At 46.9% G+C, this 20,516-nt stretch overlaps 1 protein-coding gene and 1 long non-coding RNA gene across 6 annotated transcripts in view; one reads left to right on the forward strand and one right to left on the reverse strand.

The window, feature by feature from the left end:
• Positions 1-15,011: 15,011 nt before the first annotated feature.
• LOC309867115 lies at positions 15,012-16,275 on the reverse strand. The gene is made up of 3 exons (XR_014312982.1): positions 16,186-16,275; positions 15,988-16,098; positions 15,012-15,228 (listed from the first exon to the last, which is right to left on the reverse strand). It is a non-coding gene; the product is annotated as an uncharacterized lncRNA (long non-coding RNA).
• A 684-nt stretch (positions 16,276-16,959) lies between these two features.
• The window catches only part of PLA2G4E (phospholipase A2 group IVE), a 61,410-nt gene continuing 57,853 nt past the window's right edge, over positions 16,960-20,516 (forward strand). For 2 of the 5 annotated variants that reach the window (XM_082735481.1, XM_082735479.1), the window contains exon 1: positions 16,961-17,416. Coding sequence is in view for 1 of the 5 variants with exons in the window: in XM_082735476.1 (XP_082591602.1) it covers positions 17,396-17,416 (21 nt within the window). In the remaining 4 variants the exon portion in view is untranslated. Of the gene's footprint in view, positions 17,417-20,516 lie in introns of all 5 variants that reach the window. The other 3 variants (XM_082735475.1, XM_082735477.1, XM_082735476.1) reach the window with 3 other exon arrangements.

The raw sequence follows: 20,516 nt of genomic DNA on the forward strand, positions 1-20,516 counted from the left end.
AACTCGACCATTCTCTTAGACCGTACACAAAGATAAACTCAAAATGGATAAAAGACCTCAATGTGAGACAGGAATCCATCAGAATCCTAGAGGAGAACATAGGCAGTAACCTCTTCGATATTGGCTACAGCAACTTCTTTCAAGATATGTCTCCAAAGGCAAAGGAAACAAAAGCAAAAATGAATTTTTGGGACTTCATCATACTCAAAAGCTTCTGCACAGCAAAGGAAACAGTCAAGAAAACAAAGAGGCAACCCATGGAATGGGAGAAGATATTTGCAAATGACAGTACAGACAAAAGGTTGATATCCAGGATCTATAAAGAACTCAAACTCAACACACACAAAACAGACAATCATATCAAAAAATAAGCAGAAGATATGAACAGACACTTCTCCAATGAAGACATACAAATGGCTATCAGACACATGAAAAAATGTTCATCATCACTAGCCATCTGGGAGATTCAAATTAAAAACCACATTGAGATATCACCTTACACCAGTTAGAATGGCCAAAATTAGCAAGATAGGAAACAACATGTGTTGGAGGGGATGTGGAGAAAGGGGAACCCTCTTACACTGTTGGTGGGAATGCAAGTTGGTGCAGCCTCTTTGGAAAACAGTGTGGAGATTCCTCAAGAAATTAAAAATACAACTTCCCTATGACCCTGCCATTGCACTACTGGGTATTTACCCCAAAGATACAGATGTAGTGAAAAGAAGGGCCATCTGTACCCCAATGTTTATAGCAGCAATGGCCACGGTCGCTAAACTGTGGAAAGAACCAAGGTGCCTTTCAATGGACGAATGGATAAGGAAGATGTGGTCCATATACACTATGGAGTATTATGCCTCCATCAGAAAGGACGAATACCCAACTTTTGTAGCAACATGGACGGGACTGGAAGAGATTATGCTGAGTGAAATAAGTCAAGATGAGAGAGTCAATTATCATATGGTTTCACTTATTTGTGGAGCATAACAAATAGCATGGAGGACATGGGGAGATAGAGAGGAGAAGGGAGTTGGGGGAAATTGGAAGGGGAGGTGAACCATGAGAGACTATGGACTCTGAAAACCAATCTGAGGGTTTTGAAGGGGCGGGGTGTGGGAGGTTGGGGGAACCAGGTGGTGGGTATTATAGAGGGCACGGATTGTGTGGAGCACTGGGTGTGGTGCAAAAATAATGAATACTGTTACACTGAAAATAAAAAATAAATTAAAAAAAAAAAAAAAAAGAAGGCCTGGGCAGACTGGGCAGTAGGGAGGACTATCCCTCAACTTTGCAGCTTGGGTGATGCAGTGCACCTATGTTCTGGGGAGTGAGAGGAGCACAAGTAGGAAAAAAATAATAATAAAAGATTTGTTCCATTTCAGGAACTTTCCCTAAAGCCAGAGAGAGGGCGGAGGAGTTCCATGCAGCCTCGAGTGGGCTAGGCTGAGGCTCAAGGCCACACCTGGTGCATGAGGGTGCATGTGGGCATATGAGTGTGTCTGTCTCCCCCTGCCCCCTCCCTTCCTAACCCATGATGAGTTGCTGTTATTCCAGCTTCCCTGACTGCCTGAGGTCTCATCAGCCCATTCTAACCTGAGTGAAGACTGCAACTCAGGCACCCACGGACTCCAAATCAATTGTGCAAGCTCCTTGCTACAGCCTGTGGGCCCCTCGTGGACCAGGTCCAGAGCTTTCCGCAGGGACAGGAAGGCCCTATAAGTTGCCCCATCACTGCCCCTGGGCCTGTGCTGGCAATCTGCTCTCTGCCCAGCACAGGTGGTGGCAGTGGGAATACCAAACAAAGAGTGAACTGAGAGATAGTTCATGTTCCTGTCATAGTCTATTTAACAATGCATAGAACAAATGAGAATAATAATATAAAAGAAAATAATTTAAAAATTGGTAAAATTCAATACAAACTCAAGATTGACGAAAAGTTCTTTATAAATTAAGAATAGAAACACATTCACTTAACCTGATAGGGGGTATCTCTGATGGTTAATTCTGTCAACTTGGCTGGGTCACAATGCCTGGATATTTGGTCAGTGTTCTAGATGTTTCTGCAAAGGTGAGTTTTGGATGAGGTTAACATTAAAATTGGTGGAGTTTTTTTTTTTTTTTAAAGATTTTATTTATTTATTTGACAGAGAGGTCACAAGTAAGCAGAGAGGCAGGCAGAGACAGAGAGAGGAGGAAGCAGGCTCCCTGCTGAGCAGAGAGCCCGATGAGGGGCTTGATCCCAGGACCTTGGGATCATGACCCGAGCCAAAGGCAGAGGTTTTAACCCACTGAGCCACCCAGACACCTCTAAATTGGTGGAGTTTGAGTAAAACCAATTATTCTCCACAACATATATGGGCCTCATCTAATCAGCGGAAGGCCTTAATAGGACATCAACTGACTCCCCCAGCAAGAGGGAATTTTACTAGCACACTACATTTGGATGCCTTGAAACTCTTCCCTGAGTCTCCAGCCTACCAGCCTTCCCTACAGATTTTGGACTCCCAAATGCTTTATGAGGCCCAATTATATGAGGCAATTCCTCAGTGTAAATAATTATCTCTCTCTCCCTCTACCCACTCTCCCCCCTCCTCCTCTCTCCCTTTTTCTCCCCCTCTTTGTCATATACATATATTTATATATGTATCTCCTGTTGGTTCTGTTTCTCTGAATAACCCTGACTAATACAGTATCTATGAGAAGAAGAAAAAATGCCCCATCCTCCTGAATGGGGAAATCTTAGACTCATTTCCTTATAGTTCAAAAACAAGATAAGGAGTCCTGCTGTCTCCATTTCTTCATAACCATTTCCTGGAGCTCGTTCTGTGCCTGTGGGCTCAGAATCCAGGCAGGATGTAGCTAGCCATCTGCAGACAGAGTGTTGGCCACGCCATCCATGACAATCAGCTCAAGGCCCCGCCAGGAAGGGTCTGCTTCCAAGCCAACACATGTGGCCACTCGAAGGACTCGGGTCCCAGTGGGCTGTTGGCTCAAGGCCACCCCTGGTTTCCTATCACTGGGCCTGTCCACAGGGCAGGTCACAATATGGCTGCCAGCTTTGTCAATGTGAGCAAGCAGGGAGAACCACAGAGAGGGTCTGAGGGACATTCTAGAGAAAACTCTATGATAGATCAGATTCAGGGGCATCATGGGGGTTAAAGTTCCACAGAAGATGTTGAAAGAGTTTGTAGCCTAAAAGAATGGGGGTGGTGAGCATGGTGAGAGCTTTAGAAAGGCTTCTGGCCTTTGTGGTGGTGGGCTTGGGTTGAGAAGTCATCCTGTGGTGAGCTACCTCCAAAATCATGCTGTCCACCAGAGGAATGTGCTCAGAACCACAGTCTGGTATTTTTGACCCTTAAACTAGGGAAATGTTCTGGAAGACGGGAGCAACAAATGCCAATATACAAAGTTCTGAGGAGGTCAGGCCCAGCAGTGGTTTTATTTGTTTGATTGTTTGTTTTTAGGTAGGCTCCACACCCAACATGGGACTTGAACTCATGACCCTGAGATCAAGAGTTGCAAGAGTTGCTACAATGCCCCATCAGCTGTGTTTTTAAAAGGCACAGGAATAGCAAGGAGGAGAATGACAAGGCGGCCAGAGCCCATGCAGGCAGAGTCCAGAGTCCTGACCAGATCTCAGACCTTTAGCTCATCACTCTCACCCCCAGATAAAGAAAGTAACACTTGAGGATATGATGGAACTTCACCAAGGTCACACGACAAGCTCAGGGCACTTGACGTTCATCTTGTGGTCATTATCCTTCTTTTAGGAATGGTACCTATTTCCCTGTGAGGAACACCCCTCTCCTCCATTCTCAACCCAGGACCTTAGGGCTTTGACTGGCCACCCCCTGTCTGGGGTGGGTGTGTAACTAGGCCTGGCAGTCAGACCCACAGAGCAGCCCACAGAGACTGGCTTAGAGATAAGTAGGTGAAGAGCCAGAGAGACACTGAGAGACTTTTTTAGGACCACAGAGATGGGCACTTTCTCCCACTGGACTTGAACTTGGGCAGACCTGAGGCTGAAGTGAGTACCACCATCTGGCCATGAGAAGGGAAAAGCCTGTCCAAGGATGGAGGGAAGACAGAGGTCAGGTCCAGAGCTGTGTCAACAGTGTCAAGTCCAAGTTTAAATCAGTCACCCTCCTGACTATTCAATCATTCATTCTAATACGTTTCTCCCCTCTCCCCCCATTTTTTGGCTTAATCTCACCTGAGTTGGGATTTTTGTGGCCCACATCGTGAATCCTAACTAATGTATAAGAAACAAGAGTTTAATGGAGAGGAGAATGTTGGGCTCAGAACCTTGAGGTGAAGAAAAAGTAGGCCTTTGCCTCTGGGCAATCAACGAAGAATTTTAGGATCAGGTTTATACTCTGGAGCCACTTGTGCACATGTGTCCCAGGAGACATGTACGAGACTCTGGCAGCACTAGTCACGTTCCCCAAAAGCTAAATCCAAATGTCCATCAATAAGGGAATGGAGAAATAAATTAGTATTCTCAGACAGCAGAACACTATATAGCAAGGGCAAATAATGAACTATGAACTTTGATGAACCATGAACTTTAATGAAAAATGAACTTTGGACAGTGATCTGGATGAATCCCCCAAAACAAAACATAGAGTGAAACCAGAAAGTATAGTTGCATTTGGATTAGTACCCAAATATCCAAAACTTAACAATATCTTATTTAGGGTCATACATGTATGTAGTAAACATATAACTGAAGTCAGGAAAATGATAAACACAAATTCAGATTAGTTGTTACCCTTGCAGGGAAGTTATGATCACTGAGGGGCACACCAGCAGCTTCATCGGCAATATTCTGTCTCCAGCCAGGTGGGGGTGGGGGGAGCCGGGGTTGGGTAGGGGTGGTGAGTACTTAGATATATGTGTGGGTTTTTTTTTTTTTTTAAAGATTGTATTTATTTATTTGTCAGACAGTGAGATAGAGAGAGAGCACAAGCAGGGGGAATGGCAGGCAGAGGGAGAAGCAGGCTCCCCGCTGAGCAAAGAGCCCGATGCAGAACTTGATCCCAAGACCCTGGGATCATGACCTGAGCCAAAGGCAGATGCTTAACCGACTGAGCCACCCAGGCATCCTGATTACTTTTGACGTCCTACATGTGAATGTGTAGGATATCTATTCTTTGGTATTATGAAACATCCCATAATAAAAATAAATAAAAGAACGAGGCTCACTACCTGGGATACCATCGTAGCTTGCTGTTCTCACAACTGATGCAAAAACCAGGAGGACCAGCAATGGCTACCATTTATTGAGCATGACCTGTGAGCCCAACTCTTCACATTTTTTTTTTTTAATTTCTCACGCTAGCCTGATAAGGTAGGTGCTGTGCTGTAAGTTAGGCCGTGAGGCTGGAGGTCATGAAATCACTTGCCCATGGCCACGGAGCCAGTGAGAGGAGGAGCCCAGGTCCAAACCCAGGCAACCTGCAGAACTCACGTGCCGCTAAAGCCCATCTTCGGAGGCAGGACAAGCCCCCTGATGATTCTCACTCCCAGTGCAGAGCTCGGATAGTGGCCTCTCACAAGCCAGGAGGCTTAAAGAATGTCTATCCTCCCACAGGCTCTGGAGCTGCTGAATCCATGGCACAACTTGGGTCCTAACTGCTCAGGATTGAGAGGGGAAGTCAACTTGCTCAGGACTGAGGGAGTTCCTGGGACTTTGGAACATCAGTGCAAGGACACAGCAAGTCCAGGCATACCAGGAAAGATTGGTTGTCCTAGCACCTTGTCATGAGCAGTAAGCAAGGGCAGAGAATAGGCCCTGACATCCTACAGATGCAGGGAGATGGAGAAAACTCCACGTAACTCTTGACCTTTGGTGTTTTAACCCATTCCCTAGTACAAGACCCAGGCAGTTTCTCGAGCTTCTTCTTTTTTCTATTTTTAAATATTTTATTTATTTATTTGTCAGAGAGAGAGAGAGAGTAAACACAAGCGGGGGAGAGGGGCAGACAGAGCAGGCATGGGGAGAAGCAGGCTCCCACTGAGCAAGGAGCCCGAAGATGACATGGAGCTAGATCCTAGGACCCTGGGATTGTGATCTGAGTCAAAGGCAGACATTTAACCAACTGAGCCACCCCGGCGTCCCAATGTCTCAGCCTTCTACTAATGAGAAAATTGTATCCCGCTTGTGTAAATGGACAAGGGAAAGCAGGCATGCCTGTCACCTCCTCATGGGCAGAGGGAGATATAGGAAGAGGAGCTAGAAGCATTTGCCTCCAAGCAGAGAGCCACAGAAGGGAGCACAAGCTCTTCTCCAGCCGTCCTGGGGAGGCGTCTGGTCTAGAGGCAAGGAACCTGGAGCGTAAACTTGAATAGTGAGGCATCTCATCGTAGAAGGTGTTAGAAACCAGGACCATGGGAGAGCTGGAGTCCAAATCCTGGTCTGTGTACCTTGAGATGCTTATTGAACTTGTCTGTTTTCTCATCTCTAAAAGCAGACAGCAGTAAACACTTCGCAACCTTGCTTAAGGATTACACAGAACACCGTATGTGAAGAAGTTGCCATAAGATCAGCACACAGGTACTAATAAATGAGAGTTGTTATTCTTAACATGTTATCATTATTTTAGAGGTGGGCCTGTATCCTGATTGTGAGATTAAGACGGAGCAGTTTTATTTACATAAGTGATACTTGGCTCAAGTAAAAGTTACATCCTGGGTTGTGATACTTAATACAATGCTTGGTTTGAAAAGCAGGCAATTAAATTCCAGGAGGCATGGCTGCAGTTTAGGCAGCCGCCACCAGGGGGCTTTGTTACCCAATGACCAAAAAAAAAAAAAAAAAAAAAAAAAAGGAGGGGCGCAGTGGATTGCAAATCCAAAGGACCTGCGGTCACTGTAAACCATTCCACAAAGCATGCTTTAAAACCCAGGCAGCAACCTTAAATGTTAATTACTAACCAACACGTGCATATATATTCAAGGAAGTACATAATTCAGAGGACTGCAAAAAGCTTCTCATTGAACTACTATCTCCATCCCATAGGACTTGGAATCTCTCTCTTTATGGCTAGGATGTCTATCAGCAATAAAATGGATAAATGAATCTTGGTGTAGTCATGCAACCGAATATAGCTGTAAAAATGAACACCGTGGGGCGTCTGGGTGGCTCAGTGGGTTAAGCCACTGCCTTCGGCTCAGGTCATGATCTCAAGGTCCTGGGATCGAGTCCCACATCGGGCTCTCTGCTCGGCGGGGAGCCTGATTCCTCCTCTCTCTCTCTCTCTCTGCCTGCCTCTCTGCCTACTTGTGATCTCTCTGTCAAATAAATACATAAAATCTTAAAAAAAAAAAAAAATGAACACCGTGCATCTACACACAACAATCTGGTTGGATTTCATCAACATAACGTTGAGTTTAAGAAGCCAGGCATAAACGAAGAATACTGAATGATTGCTTTTTTTTTTTTTAAGATTTTATTTATTTGACAGAGATCACAAGTAGGCAGAGAGGCAGGCAGAGAGAGAGGGGAGGCAGGCTCCCTGCTGAGCAGAGAGGCCAGTGTGGGGCGTGATCCCAGGACCCTGAGACCATGACCCAAGCCGAAGGCAGAGGCTTTAACCCACTGAGCCACCCAGGTGCCCCTGAATGATTCCATTTTTATAAAGTTCCAAAATAGATGAAATGAATTGAAAAATTTGATCTGCTTACTGTTGACCTCCAGTGTTTAGGAGAGCAGTGCATAAGGAGGGTTTCTGGGATACTGATAATGTTCTGCTTCTTGATCAGGGTGCTGATTCTGTAGGTGTGCTCAACAGTGAAAATACATTGAACCACACTCTTCGGATTCATGCCCTTTTTTGTAGGTACATAAATCTTCACTTGAGAGTTTATTTGAAAATGCTAGGGATATCAACATCCGTATAGTGGACTCTACTACTTTTTGATTTGTGCTCCCCTAACAAGGATTCCCATCACTCTTCTCTGTCAACAAGCTGGGCCCAGTGGCCTCAGGCGAGAGGGTGTAGCCAGGGCTGGCCTATCACGCAGTGTGTCATCTTGTTGACACTGCAGATTAGCCCAGGTACTGAGACTGAACTCAAGCAAGCTGATCAGAGACTTTCTCTGGGATAAAGGTACCCAGTTAAAACAAACAAACAAACAAACAAACAAACTTTCCCCCTTGATGTGGGGCTTGCTAAATTTGGGCTGCCAGTGACTATATCCCCCACAGGTGGAAGGGGACTGTTCACATTAGGAGAGAATGAAGTCAAGGGCAAAGAGAAGCAGAGGAAGAGGACACGGGAGCCAGAGTTCTATTGCTTCAAATCCCACATTCCCTCCTTCCTCGACTTGCCAAGATGTTCATTTCTCAATTCTCTGAGCTAAACCTGTGTCTCTCCCAGCTAGATGTGGCAATAAGTTACTCTTGATCCTTAAGCTTGCTCCTAATACCTACAACTGAAACAGTCCTGACTAATCCATTGAGCAATTGGGTGGATGACAGAACATTTACTGGAGTAGGCAACAGGAAGGGGAGGAGCCCTCTCTTCTGGAGAAAGCATGAGCATTCATGAGTCCATCTCCTCTGGGAAGGGGATGAGAGCTCTTCTGGATGTCAGGAAGTTTCCATAACTTGACTGTTGGTGTTTGACATGATCTTTAGCTACACAAAGGGGTGATGATTAGTGCCTGAGGTAAAAGCATATAATCACTCCCCTAGCTTGGCATTCAAATTGAGATTAAATTGTTTTTAATTATCAATGTAGTTGACTTCAGGCTTCTACCTAGTCCAGCTTCGAAATGTGTCATTCTTGGGGTACCTGTGTGGTTTAGTGTGTTAAGCATCTGACTCATGATCTCAGGGTTGTGAGTTCAAGTCCCAGCTTGGAGCATACTTAAAAAAAGAATAAATAAATGTTTTTCCTCCCTGGATTTCTTCCATCAGTGATCACCACAAAACCTCCAGGGATGCTTGCTAGTCCAAAGATGGTGGGTCGTGGCCCTTAAAATCTTGAGGAAACAGGACAACCTCAGCTGTTTTTGCTCTCAGTGCCACATGGTGTCACTGTTGTAGCACCAGCAACCCCAGCATGGGCCTGCTTCCGACCATGTGCTCAGCCCAGGGCCGCAATGGTGAACTACAGATGCTCCGGCTACTCTGGGGTTGTCCTCTTTGCCCACTGCTGGGTGGTCTGGGCCAGCTGACTGTGGACCCCACTGACAGCTGGTCTCTGATGTGCCCCTGTGCTCGTTCTCGGGAAATGAAGCTAAGGGGGCTTATTGATGCGCGCGCGCGCGCGCGCACTCACACACACACACACTCCACTCCCCTCCCCTGGGGCAGGTGGTTTGGGCTGGTCCGCCATTTTGCTGGTTCAGGACCCCTCTCGGTTCCTCAGCTCCTGCCATGGTCACCAGCCCATAGCCACTCACTGCAAGGCCTGGGTACCAGGGTGCTAGGGGCCAAAATGTTTCCTAGACCATAGCTTCAGGCACACGCCAGCCCTGAGCTACCTTCCTTTCCAACTCTGTCTGCATTCTGGCCCCTGGAATGAGGGAAATTTTAACTCAAGCCAAACCTTGTCCCATTTCCTGCTCTTCATGAAGAACTCCTCAGTGTGTGTGGAAGGGGTTAGGGGGAGAGCATAATGCTAAGTGCACACCCTTAAAGCTGGGTCCTTTTTTTTTTTTTTTTCAAAGATTTTATTTATTTATTTGACAGGGAGACAGTGAGAGAAGGAACACAAGCTAGGGGAGTGGGAGAGGGAGAAGCAGGCTTTCCACTGAGCAGGGAGCCGGACACAGGGCTCAATCCCACGACCCTGGGATCCTGACCTGAGCAGAAAGCAGATGCTTAACAACTGAGCCACCCAGGTGCCCCTTTATTGAGTTTTCTATCTCTGACATGTTGATTGTTTTGAGTAAAAGGCACTTAAAAAAAAAAAAAAAAAACAGCTGGTGCAGGATGGATACCAGATCTTCCTTTCTCTTCTGAAAGCTGGAGGTAAAACTCCCAAGTGGAAGATGCCCTCCCAATACCAGGAGGAAAGAAACATTTTTATCACCAGAGATTGTTATGCCCCAATAATGGGTCCTCTCTTACAAGAGAGGGCGACCCTTCTCTGTTTCACAGACTAGCTTTTAAGGGCAAAGGCCATGCGGTCAGGCCTGGCCACTCACAGGTGGCCAATGAGATTGTAACACACACAGGAAACTCCACAATAATGCTAGGTGACCAATTGAATTACAACTTCCTCTAGTAGACATTTGAACTAGCCTATTACACCTTGATTAGGATTGGCACCAAAAAGGCTCCTTGGCTAGGAAGACAGTATGCGCCCCCACTGATGGATGTTTCCACCCAGCCTGACCCACCCTTGTATCTGGGCTTTGTTACCTGGAGCTGGTTTCCAGGACTTGTTTTTAAGTAGGTTCCCTGGGGGAAAGGGAACAGGGACAGTTTAAGGGTTAAACAACAAGGTTTTTGTTTAACCTCAATGAAAACCTCTTGCTAAAATATAAAAATATAAAATAGGTCCTTATAAGATGAGGCGTTGAGGCAGAGAGGAATCTGTCCAGCACACCTGGTTAAATGAGCTAGTTACTTTTCCAAAATTAACTGCCCTAGCTTAAGCCCCTTGTCTTGCCACATTTTCACTATTTACTACCCTTTGTCTGACAGTACATCTAAGTGTTTGATCCTCATTTTTCTTTGTGAGGGTTCCCTTATATATTTTTTTTAACCTGTTAAAATTTCTGTTTTTCTCTTGTTGATTTGTCTTTTTTTTTTTTAAAGATTTTATTTATTTATTTGACAGACAGAGATTACAAGTAGGCAGAGAGGCAGGCAGAGAGAACGGGAAGCAGGCTCCCCGCTGAGCAGAGCATGGAATCATGACCTGAGCCGAAGGCAGAGGCTTTAATCCACTGAGCCACCTAGGCGCCCCGTTGATTTGTCTTTTGTTACAGAGCTCCAGCCAAGGACCTAAGATGAGGAGAAAACCTTGTCCTCCCCCCACTATAATAGGTAAAATTTCATGTCCATGGAAAAGACTTGATCCCAATGATGATAAGTGGAAAACAGCTCAGTGTTATTCTATTGAAAATCAGTCAAGACATTAAATTGGTGTCATTGAACTGGCTCTGGAAAATACTTTTCTCCCTTTCTCTCTTCAATTTTAAGTTTACATAAATTTTGTATTTAAAAAACACATTCCTGTTACCAGCAATTGGAATGAAACAGGAATATACAGCCTCTCCTCCCCTACTCTGATTCCCATTTATCAATTACCCATTTACCACTCCCAATTACCACTCCCATTATCAACTTTAGGCTTTTTTCATAAAATATTGTCTAGATAAAAATTCATCAACATGAATATGCTTCTCATTAAAATGCTTACATTTCACAGAACGAAGTCAAAACTTCCTCCATGTGGTAAAGCAGATGCATATTAATGCCACACCAAGGGGCCAGATGCGCTGTCACCAGGAATTGCTTCAGTTGATCCCGGTCCCTCTCCACAACTGTTCCTTCCTCGAATCCTCCTCCACCTTTCAGAAGCATTGACCAAGCCCCTGCCCCACACCACACTCAAACCCAGCCCCTCCCTCGGTGAGGGAGGGGACCACACAGGCAGAAATGAGTCCAATGAGACCAGCACCGTCATGGGCAGTGGCGGGGACCCGTTATAAATATTTAATTCTGTATGTATTTAAGTTCAGAACTCACAATGCTGATTGTAGCCATTCCCCGCCAGCATTCACCAAGAATGCTGCGGGGAGGTGTGCCTGGGTGGCTCAGTGGGTTAAGCCTCTGCGTTCAGCTCAGGTCATGATCTCGGGGTTCTGGGATCAAGCCCCACATCTCAGGCTTTCTGCTCAGAGGGAGCCTGCTTTCCCTTCCACCTCTGCCTGCCTCTCTGCCTCCTTGTGATCTCTATTTCTGTCAAATAAATAAATAAAAATTAAAAAAAAAAAAAAAAAAAAGAATCCTGCGGGGAGTGACTGAGCCTCCTGCAGCCCAGGGGAGTGGGGCGCTCTGTAGGACTGGTGGGGAAGGGGCTGGCCCTCGCCCTTGGGGATTTCTGGGCACAAGTCCCCCAGGACAAGAACTTGTGTTTTGGCTGAGGTTAAAGTTCACTTGCTTGCCTTTTATTTGTAATATGCAGGAAGTGGATTTTGCAGGGGAAGTGGATTTTGCTAGAGGAAACCTGGAGACATTCCTCATTTCTAAAGGGAAAACACATTCAGATACTCCCTGACACAGACCTGTGCAAGACTTGAAGGCTTCTCCCCGGCTGTTCACCGGGTTAAGCCCCTGAGGGTCTGCAGGGAAGGAGCTTCAGGACTCAAGTAGAAGCCACCACAGAGGATGGCAGTTCGAGCCAGTGTGACACTAGGGACACTGTCCAGTCACCTTCTGACTTGCTTCTATTTTCCCAGCTTCATTGAGATGTGATTGACAAATAACAATTTTATCTATTGGGGTGTCTGGGTGGCTCAGTTGGTTAAGCAGGTGCCTTCAGCTCAGGTCATGATCCCAGTACTGGGATGGAGTCCCACATGGGGCTCCCTGCTCCACCGGAAGCCTGATTCTCCCCGCCCCCAACTTCCCCTGCTTGTGTTCCCTCCACCTCTGTCAAATTAATAAATAAAATCTTTTATAAATTTTTAATATATTTTAGGTTGTTCAATGTTGTCATTAAAAGGAGTACAAGGCGGCCGCCTGTGTAGCTCACTCAGTTAACAGTCTGTGTTTAGCTCAGGCCCTGATCCCAGTCTCTGGACAGAGTCCTGTGACCCACTCCCTGCTCCGCAGGGGAGTCTGGCCCTACTCCAAAGGGAATTTGCTTCTCCCTCTGTCCCTTCCACTCAATCTCTCTCTCTCAAATAAATAAATAAAATCTTTTTTTTAAAAAAAGGTATACAACATGATGATGTGATACATGTACACGCTGTAACCTGATTACCACAATCAAGTTAATTAACCCATCAGTCACTCACGTGGTTACCAGTGTGTATGTGGGCGCGCATGCGCATGCTCTTGGGCAACAGGATGGGATTTACTATCTTAGCAAGTTTCAAACACACAATACAACATTATTAACTAAAATCACCACTTCCCCACTTCTTTCCGGAGAAGTTTAAGACGTAAGACCCTCTACCTTGATTTCACACCCTCTCCACAACTGTCCTGACCAAAATAGCACTCTGAAAAGCACTGTTGTCTCAGCCTCTCCCTACCTCACAGACCCCACCCCCGTCGGGGAGACACAGACACAGATGACCAAGACCAGGAAGATTTGGTCAAAATTGGCTTCATCTTCTCTCCTGGAAGAAGAGCTGTGTCTGGCATTTCTTCCTGGGAGCTGGAGCAGAGTCCTGAAGTGAGAAGCAGGTGTGGACTGGGGTGGGTGAGGCTCAAGTCATCTATACTTGGAGCAGGAGAGGAGGTCACTGGGGCGGGGGCGGGGGGGGGGGGTGGGGGCGGTTCCACAAGATGTTGTTTTGGAATGTTGAGAGGTCCTGAGTCCCTGGCCAAGAAAGAATTCTAAGACGTCTTTGGCGCAAAAAGGTGGTTTTATTAAAGCATGGGGCCAGGGCCTGGCCGGGGAGGGGGAGGGGGTGGCGGGTGAGAGGTGGGCCGAAAGAGCTGCTGCTCAGGGGTTGTGAGGAGTGGCTGATTATGTACTTGGGAGCTGGGGGAGGTAAAGAAAAAGGGAGTTATCCAAAAGAACTTTCATATGCTAAAGAAGACCTCAGGATACTGGAGGCCTGGATTGTGTCAAATTAAGGTTATTTTTCCTTCTAGTAAGGAGCTTCCTGGAGGAATGTGATCCTCTCTCACAAGTCCTCATCAATAGGCTGAAGGTCATAAAGGAACATAACTTTGTTTACATTTCCTTCTGCCTTGGTTTCCCACATCACTCATAGAAGGGAGGGTGGTATTAGGGCACCAGGAAATTGAGTTTTGGGTCTCTGAATGTTATACTATTGATAAGAATGCTTTTTCCTTGTATATCACTAAGTCATTAGGACATTCGTGTCTTTCACGGCTGTGATCTCTAATCTTTTACCATTTGTTTTTCCCTCTCCTTATTCTAAGGGCAACTAGGAGGGCCTGAGGAATGCCGTGTATGTCCCACTGGAAGGGGTGGGAGGGTGAGGTGGGGCATGTCAGTTTGTGCTTTGACCTCAGCTTACCTTCTGCTCCCTCATCGCCCATCTCCTCCCTCACCCCCTCTCTCCTGTCACCATGCTTCTGCCTTGGAGCAGCCCTGAAGTTGGGACTCTGGAAGGTCACCAAGCAAGGAGAGGGTCTTGGAGGGCAGGAAGAAGGGAGGCAGGGGAAGGGAAGCCCTGGGTCCCCTCTCTGCAGCCCCACATCCAGGCCTCTCTCTGATAAGGCTGCTCTCTCCACTCACTTTTCGGGGAGTTCTGGCTTCTACGCTGCACCACCAGCTCTGCCACCACCAACTAGCACCAGGTCAGCCTTGACCCAGGATCTGACGAGTTGGCTGCTTAGAATCAGCACCCATTCTGGGTCCCACTCCCACTCCGTGAGGCATCGCAGCCTCTTTCAGGTACCCTCCAGGATGCACTGCGCAGGGTAGAGGGCTCTGAATCGCCGTGCCTGGGCCCTCCTTTGTCTTCGCTAAGCCTGAAAAACACTGACCAAAAAAAGTTTTAAATTACCCCCCTTCTGATATCTATATTTTATCTTTAAAATTTCGTTAAAATTTTTTTTTAATTTCTAAATTTTAGGGTAAGATTAAGAAAATGAGAACAAGGGACGCCTGGGTGCCTTGGTCATTTGAGGGCCAACTCTTGGTTTGGGCTCCCATCATGATCTCAGGGTCATCAGATCCAGCCTCACATTGGGCTCCAAGCTAGACGTGGAGCCTGCTGAAGATTCTCTCTCTCTCTCTCTTCCCACCCCACCCTCTCTCTCTCTCAAAAAAAAAAAAATTAAAAAAAAAAGGGAAGCAAGAAAGAAAGAAGAAAAAGAAAATGAGAACATGTAGGTACAGTTAGGTATTTAATTGACTTGTGTTCAATCATCACTAGCCAGTACCTGATCTAATCTGGGTTTCCCCCAGCGTTCTGAAAGTTCTCCTGTAGTCAGAAGTTCTTTTGGGTCACACAGATGGCTTTCTCTTAGACATCGAGGGAGCTTGGCTTCAAATTTCCTTGTAGACCAGATGTCTTCATCCACAGAACTTCTTTTTCTTCCAACCTCGAGCTTCTTCTCTTTGTGGCAAAATAAAAAGTAAAATATTATAGTCATATCTGGCCGCTGCCTATTTACTCTACAAGTAAATACATTTCCCCCAATCATTTGCTGGCATCGGCTTCTAATAAAGATTTCCAGAAATAAGGTCCCTCATAAATGGCCATGCTTAGTAAATGGCCGAATGCCATGTTGACAAGAGATCCAGCGACTCTGCAGGTCATTTTCCAAATGCCTCCTCTGTGCAGCGACCTGTGTGCGTGTGTGTGCATGCATGTGCATGTGTGCTTGCTTTTATCATTATTATTACTGTCATTCACGCTATGTTTTCCAAATAGCACGGTAGGGAACAAAAAAATCTCTTTCTCTACCCATCTCAGTTTCTCTGCCTGCTGTCCTGTGAATTAGAGGGACCAAAGACAGAAAGGCACCAACAGAAGTACATTAACATGTGTGTGGTCAGAGAACACGGGGACACTTGGTCAGGAGTAACTAATGGGGTGCTCAGTGTTTTGGATTACATAGCACCTTAGCAAAGGAGCAATATATTTTTATTTAAGATTTTTTGTTATTCATTTAAGAGAGAAAGAGCACAAGCAGAGGGAGCTGCAAATAGAGGGAGAAATGGGCTCCCTGCTGAGCAAGGAGCCCAATGTAGGTCTCGATCCCAGGACCCTGGGATCATGACCCGAGCCAAAGGCAGACGCTTAATGGACTGAGCCACCCAGACACCCGGAGCAATGCATTTCTAGAGAAGTGACAAGATAAAGGAAAAGGACCTTGAATTTCTAGGGTGGCTAGTTAGTCAAGTCTGTCAGGAGAGTTCCTCTGGTGCTTCTCTGGGGTGATGAGGTTCAGGTGTTGTCTCCGCTGATTAACTTCCATCCTTGCTGGCGGCCAGGGAAGGACAGACACATCTGTAAACGTTTGTCCCGCTTTTAGGCAAAGAGGGGGAGGGCAGAGGGCTTTTCTCGTACCTGCTTCTTTTCAGTTGCCTTCAGCTTAAAATAATCCTTGCGCCAAGGGGCATATCTGGGGCAGGGAGAGGTGAGGCCAGACGGTGCCACTCTTCAGCTTTCTCCTACTCTTACTCTTCTTACAGAAAAAGGCAAACCGGGGAAACGACGCTTTCCGCACAGGCCTCCGGTCCGTGAGATGTGGGTCCAGCCGCCTCTGGGTTTCTGATTCGCCATCGGCTTAGGTCACAGACAGTCTCTGCTTGGAACACCACAGCCTCAGGAACGAGAGCCCGGAAACAGGGGAGGTCACGGGGTGTCCCCAACTAGAGACGATGCCGGGTCACTCAGAGCCCACATGCTCAGAGACTAAAAGACGCATCTTCGAATGGACATTTTCAAACCCTCGTCAACAGGATGCACCGAGTGTTTGGGTTTTGTCTTTAGGTTAGCGGTTACGGAGCTATGATGCATTCTCTCTCAGTTGCCAGACACAGCATGCATTAAACCAACGGAAGAGCTCAGATGAGATACAGAGTGAATTTTTAAATTCTCTTCTGGCCTTGGGGCCCCTTCCGTCGGCCCTGAACACCATGCCAGGTATTTATTTTGGGGGCTCAGTGGAGCGATGTGGGGGTGTCAGCTAAGAGCCAGAGAGTGGCTTCTCCTCCCTCAGGAACCAGGACAGCCTCAGTCACCTCACCTCCAGCCCTGTTCCACCCACTAACAGGCTGGGTTTCACAAGTTTAAAAATAGCTGCTGAGCCGGGAGCAGCCATCTCTGAGCCTGCAGCCAGCTCGGAAAGGCAGGCCTCCCCTGACCAAAAGCGTCATCCTAGCTCCCTGCTTTCCTTTCACACAACACACGAACATTCTCTCCACCAAAATAGGTCCAGATTGTTTGAATATTCACAGAGACGTGGGATTCCTTCAGCTCAGCCCTGACATCTTTCACCTCCGTAATAATTCATCAGGCTCATTTATCTTCCCGAGGAGTCCAATGGCATTGTTCCACATTTTCGCAAAACTCCCTTGACATTTCCTGAGGATGTCCAGACGCCTCAGTGTGAACGACCAACCCCAGCTCCACACAGTCCATCCTGAGGCCCAGAGAGGGGGACGCGCCCAGAACCTGTAAGAGAATGAAGAAGACAGCAGGTCAGAAAGAAAGGTCAATGAGTTAGAGCATCCACGGGACCGGGAAAGTTCCTCGCCACCCACCTCTGCTTCCCATGGCCCTCTGGGGTGCTCAGGTATGTCTGCATTCCTGGGGACAGGGCTCCTACCCCGTAAATTTTACCCCCACTTTGCTGACCCTGAACGAGATCAGCCGCATCACGGTGGAGTTAAGAGGTTGAGTTTTTGTTCCTTCCTTTCCTGCCCAGAGGAATGTCTTCACCCTCACCCCCCCTCACCTGTCCTTTCCTGCCTCCTTGACCCAGTGACAGCTGTTACTGAGGGCATTCTAAGTGCCGGACACTCTGCGGCCAGAGGGATCAGAATTTCTGTTTGTTGAGAAGGCTGAGGCTCAGAGGGCTCTGGTCCCCCGGCTAGTCCACGGGAGACCTGGGCTGGAGGGCATTTCTATTGCTCTGATACTGAGGAGAGGGGGTGCAGAGGTCGTGGGGTGTGTGGCACGTGGCAGGCACTCAAACCGGGCAATAGAAGTGGCAGCGCGGGGACGTAAATGTTGGGGGGGGGGGTGCGCTAAATCGGCCTCCCTCAGGAACCCCCCTCCTCATTGGTCAGTGAAGAGAAAACCTTGAATAACCAAATGCCATTGGTAATTTAGTGGACTAAAAAAAATCGAACAGTGTCTTTAGGTAGTTATCAGTGGGTCAAGATCTGCCCACCAACTCCCAGTCTGCCTGCGTGTGTGAGCTTCTTGGAGGCACCCAGCAGCTGGAGAGGAGGCAATGTTCCTGTGTTCTTCTGACAGCCACTGTCTCATCAGTGGTGCCAGGCTGAGCTCTGCAGGGGAAAGCCTCTTCCTTCTGTGGGCCTGAGCCTTGCTCACAGGGAGCACTGGCCATGGTCCCTTGGCTTCCTATGGACCCCTCTGTCCCTGCCTCACCTTCTGTCTGGCTCCAGGGTTGGTGGGTAGATCCTGGGCCTTGACCATAAGGTCCCCCTGCCTGGCCCCCATGGGCCCCATTTCATAGCTGCAGTGGTTAACCAGCATCCATAACACAGGCAGTGAGGGCTACTGGGGCAGGGGGTGATCAAGCCTCTCAAGGAAACCACACTACCTCTTGACCAGGATGACTGCCCTACAGAATCACTAGGACCCCTGCCCAGTGACTTCTGTCAGAGACACAAGTGAAGAGTGGCCAAGGGTCCATTCCAGGGCTTCCCTCAATCTCCCGGCCCCACACCCTTCCCACCCATCCTATAATCCTCCCCTGCCCTCCTCAGTGAGCAGGCTTTCTTCCCCTCTTCCTGACTCTATCTTCTTTCCAGAAGTCTCTGTGGTCTGATAGGTGACTCCTGCTCTTAATATGCTGCCGTGGGAGGAGACACATTCAGCTCTTGCCCTGACAGAGAGGTCAGCCCCTGCCTCCCCTGGTATCAGAAACCTCCTGACTCACACTTAGAAGCAGCCGGCCTTTAAAACATAATGGTTCAGTATCTGTAAGAGTGTTGTCCTCACTGGTGAGGTGCAGAGGGCATAGGTTGTGGAATCACACTAGGGTTTGATACCTTTCTCTGTCCTTTGCCAGCCCTGTGACCTTAGACCAGCTTCTTAACCTCTTAAGACTTGAGTTTCTTCACCTAAGGGGAAAAAATTATGAGTAGTAAATAGCATATGCTTAGCAGATGCTTGGAGCGTATGAAGTTGGAGCAATGTTGACCATTATTGATTTTATGATTCTTTCCTCCCTTATTTATGCCTGTATCATCCCCACGCTTGACGTGGTTCAGGAATGAGGCTGCATGGTTGAGAAAGAGGCAACTACACAAAGACATTGTATTTAATCTTAATATTTTCATGTGTGTGTGTGTATAATCACTTCAGAAAATGTTTGGAAACATAAAGGAAAAATCCATCATAATCCCTTAATACAGTAACTGTCCCTTTTCATCTTTTTTCTTCTTGGATAACTTTGACATAGTGGTGCTTATAATATTTATACCAGGGGAAAACCTAAAATTATAGTCATAAATATTTTCTAAGTTGGTCCTTAAATTTCACAATTGTCACTTCAGTGGATAAATCCTATTCTATGGTTGGCCTTTACTCTAATTTATGAAGATTTATGGTGAAATACTAGAGTTTTTATAGGTGCTTTGTTTTTGCAAACTTCGGTGGAATTCCTCAAACTGGTCAGTCGGTCATTTCCTAAGTCCTTCTGAAATATCTGAACAAGATAAGAAGAAACACAGCTCCGCAAGGGGAGGTTTAATGTTAGGGAGTGTATGTCTTGGGGGGGTCACATATGACTGGGGAAGATGAATGTGCATTTGGTGATGGAGAAGTCCTCGATCACTTACATGACAAATTTAGAGGGAACCACAAGAAACCACCTCCAATCTTCAAACAGCTCCTCATCTGCCCTCTGTTTTGGTCCTGGGAAGACCACCACGTGGACCGTGTCTTTGTCTTTCTAGAGCCCTCTTAGAGGCCAGCATCACTGGGAAGCATATTGTCATCCAGCAATACTTCAGCAAAAATCATTTTATCAGATAAGCTGCAAATCAGTTTTCAGAGTCACCATTTCCTCCATTGCATTCTTGGGTAACTCTTCCTGTAGGTCGTCACTTATCTCTCATCTCAAGAAGACCAGGAACCACATGCAAAGCATTTATTCATTGGTTGAACAAATATTTATTGAGCTCCCACTGTGTTCCTAGTGTTGTTCTAGGAGAGGGAGTTAGAGCACTGAGCAGGTCAGGCAAGAAGCAGCTCTCTTCCAACTTATATTCTAATGGGGGGAGACAGAAAATAAGCAAATAGCTATTTCTGTGTCACAGGTTAAAGAACAAAATAGGTGATAATAAGGGAGAGCAGCAGGGGAGGAACATCAGTAGGATGGTAACACTTGAACCAAGACCTGAACCATGAGAAGACTAATGGGAAAATGTTCCAAAGAGAGAGCAAATTGTACGTGCAAAGGCCCTGAGGCAGGTACAAGATTATCTGTTCTGGAAACAGAAAACCAGTGTGTTTGGGGAGAAGAGAGCAGGGAAAGAGAGGAAGAAATCTGTGGTGGAAGATGAGGTCAGAGCCTTATGCTGGCTTGGATGTCACAGAGGTGGTTTCCATGTTGTTCTGAAGCAGTGGGGGGGGGGGCCCAGAGGGTTTTCATTAAGGGGAGGCTTTATCTGATTTGTGTTTCGCACAGATCACTTTGG

The sequence above is a fragment of the Mustela nivalis genome, assembly GCF_964662115.1.
Source record: "Mustela nivalis genome assembly, chromosome: 6".
NCBI classification, from domain to species: Eukaryota; Metazoa; Chordata; class Mammalia; order Carnivora; family Mustelidae; genus Mustela; species Mustela nivalis.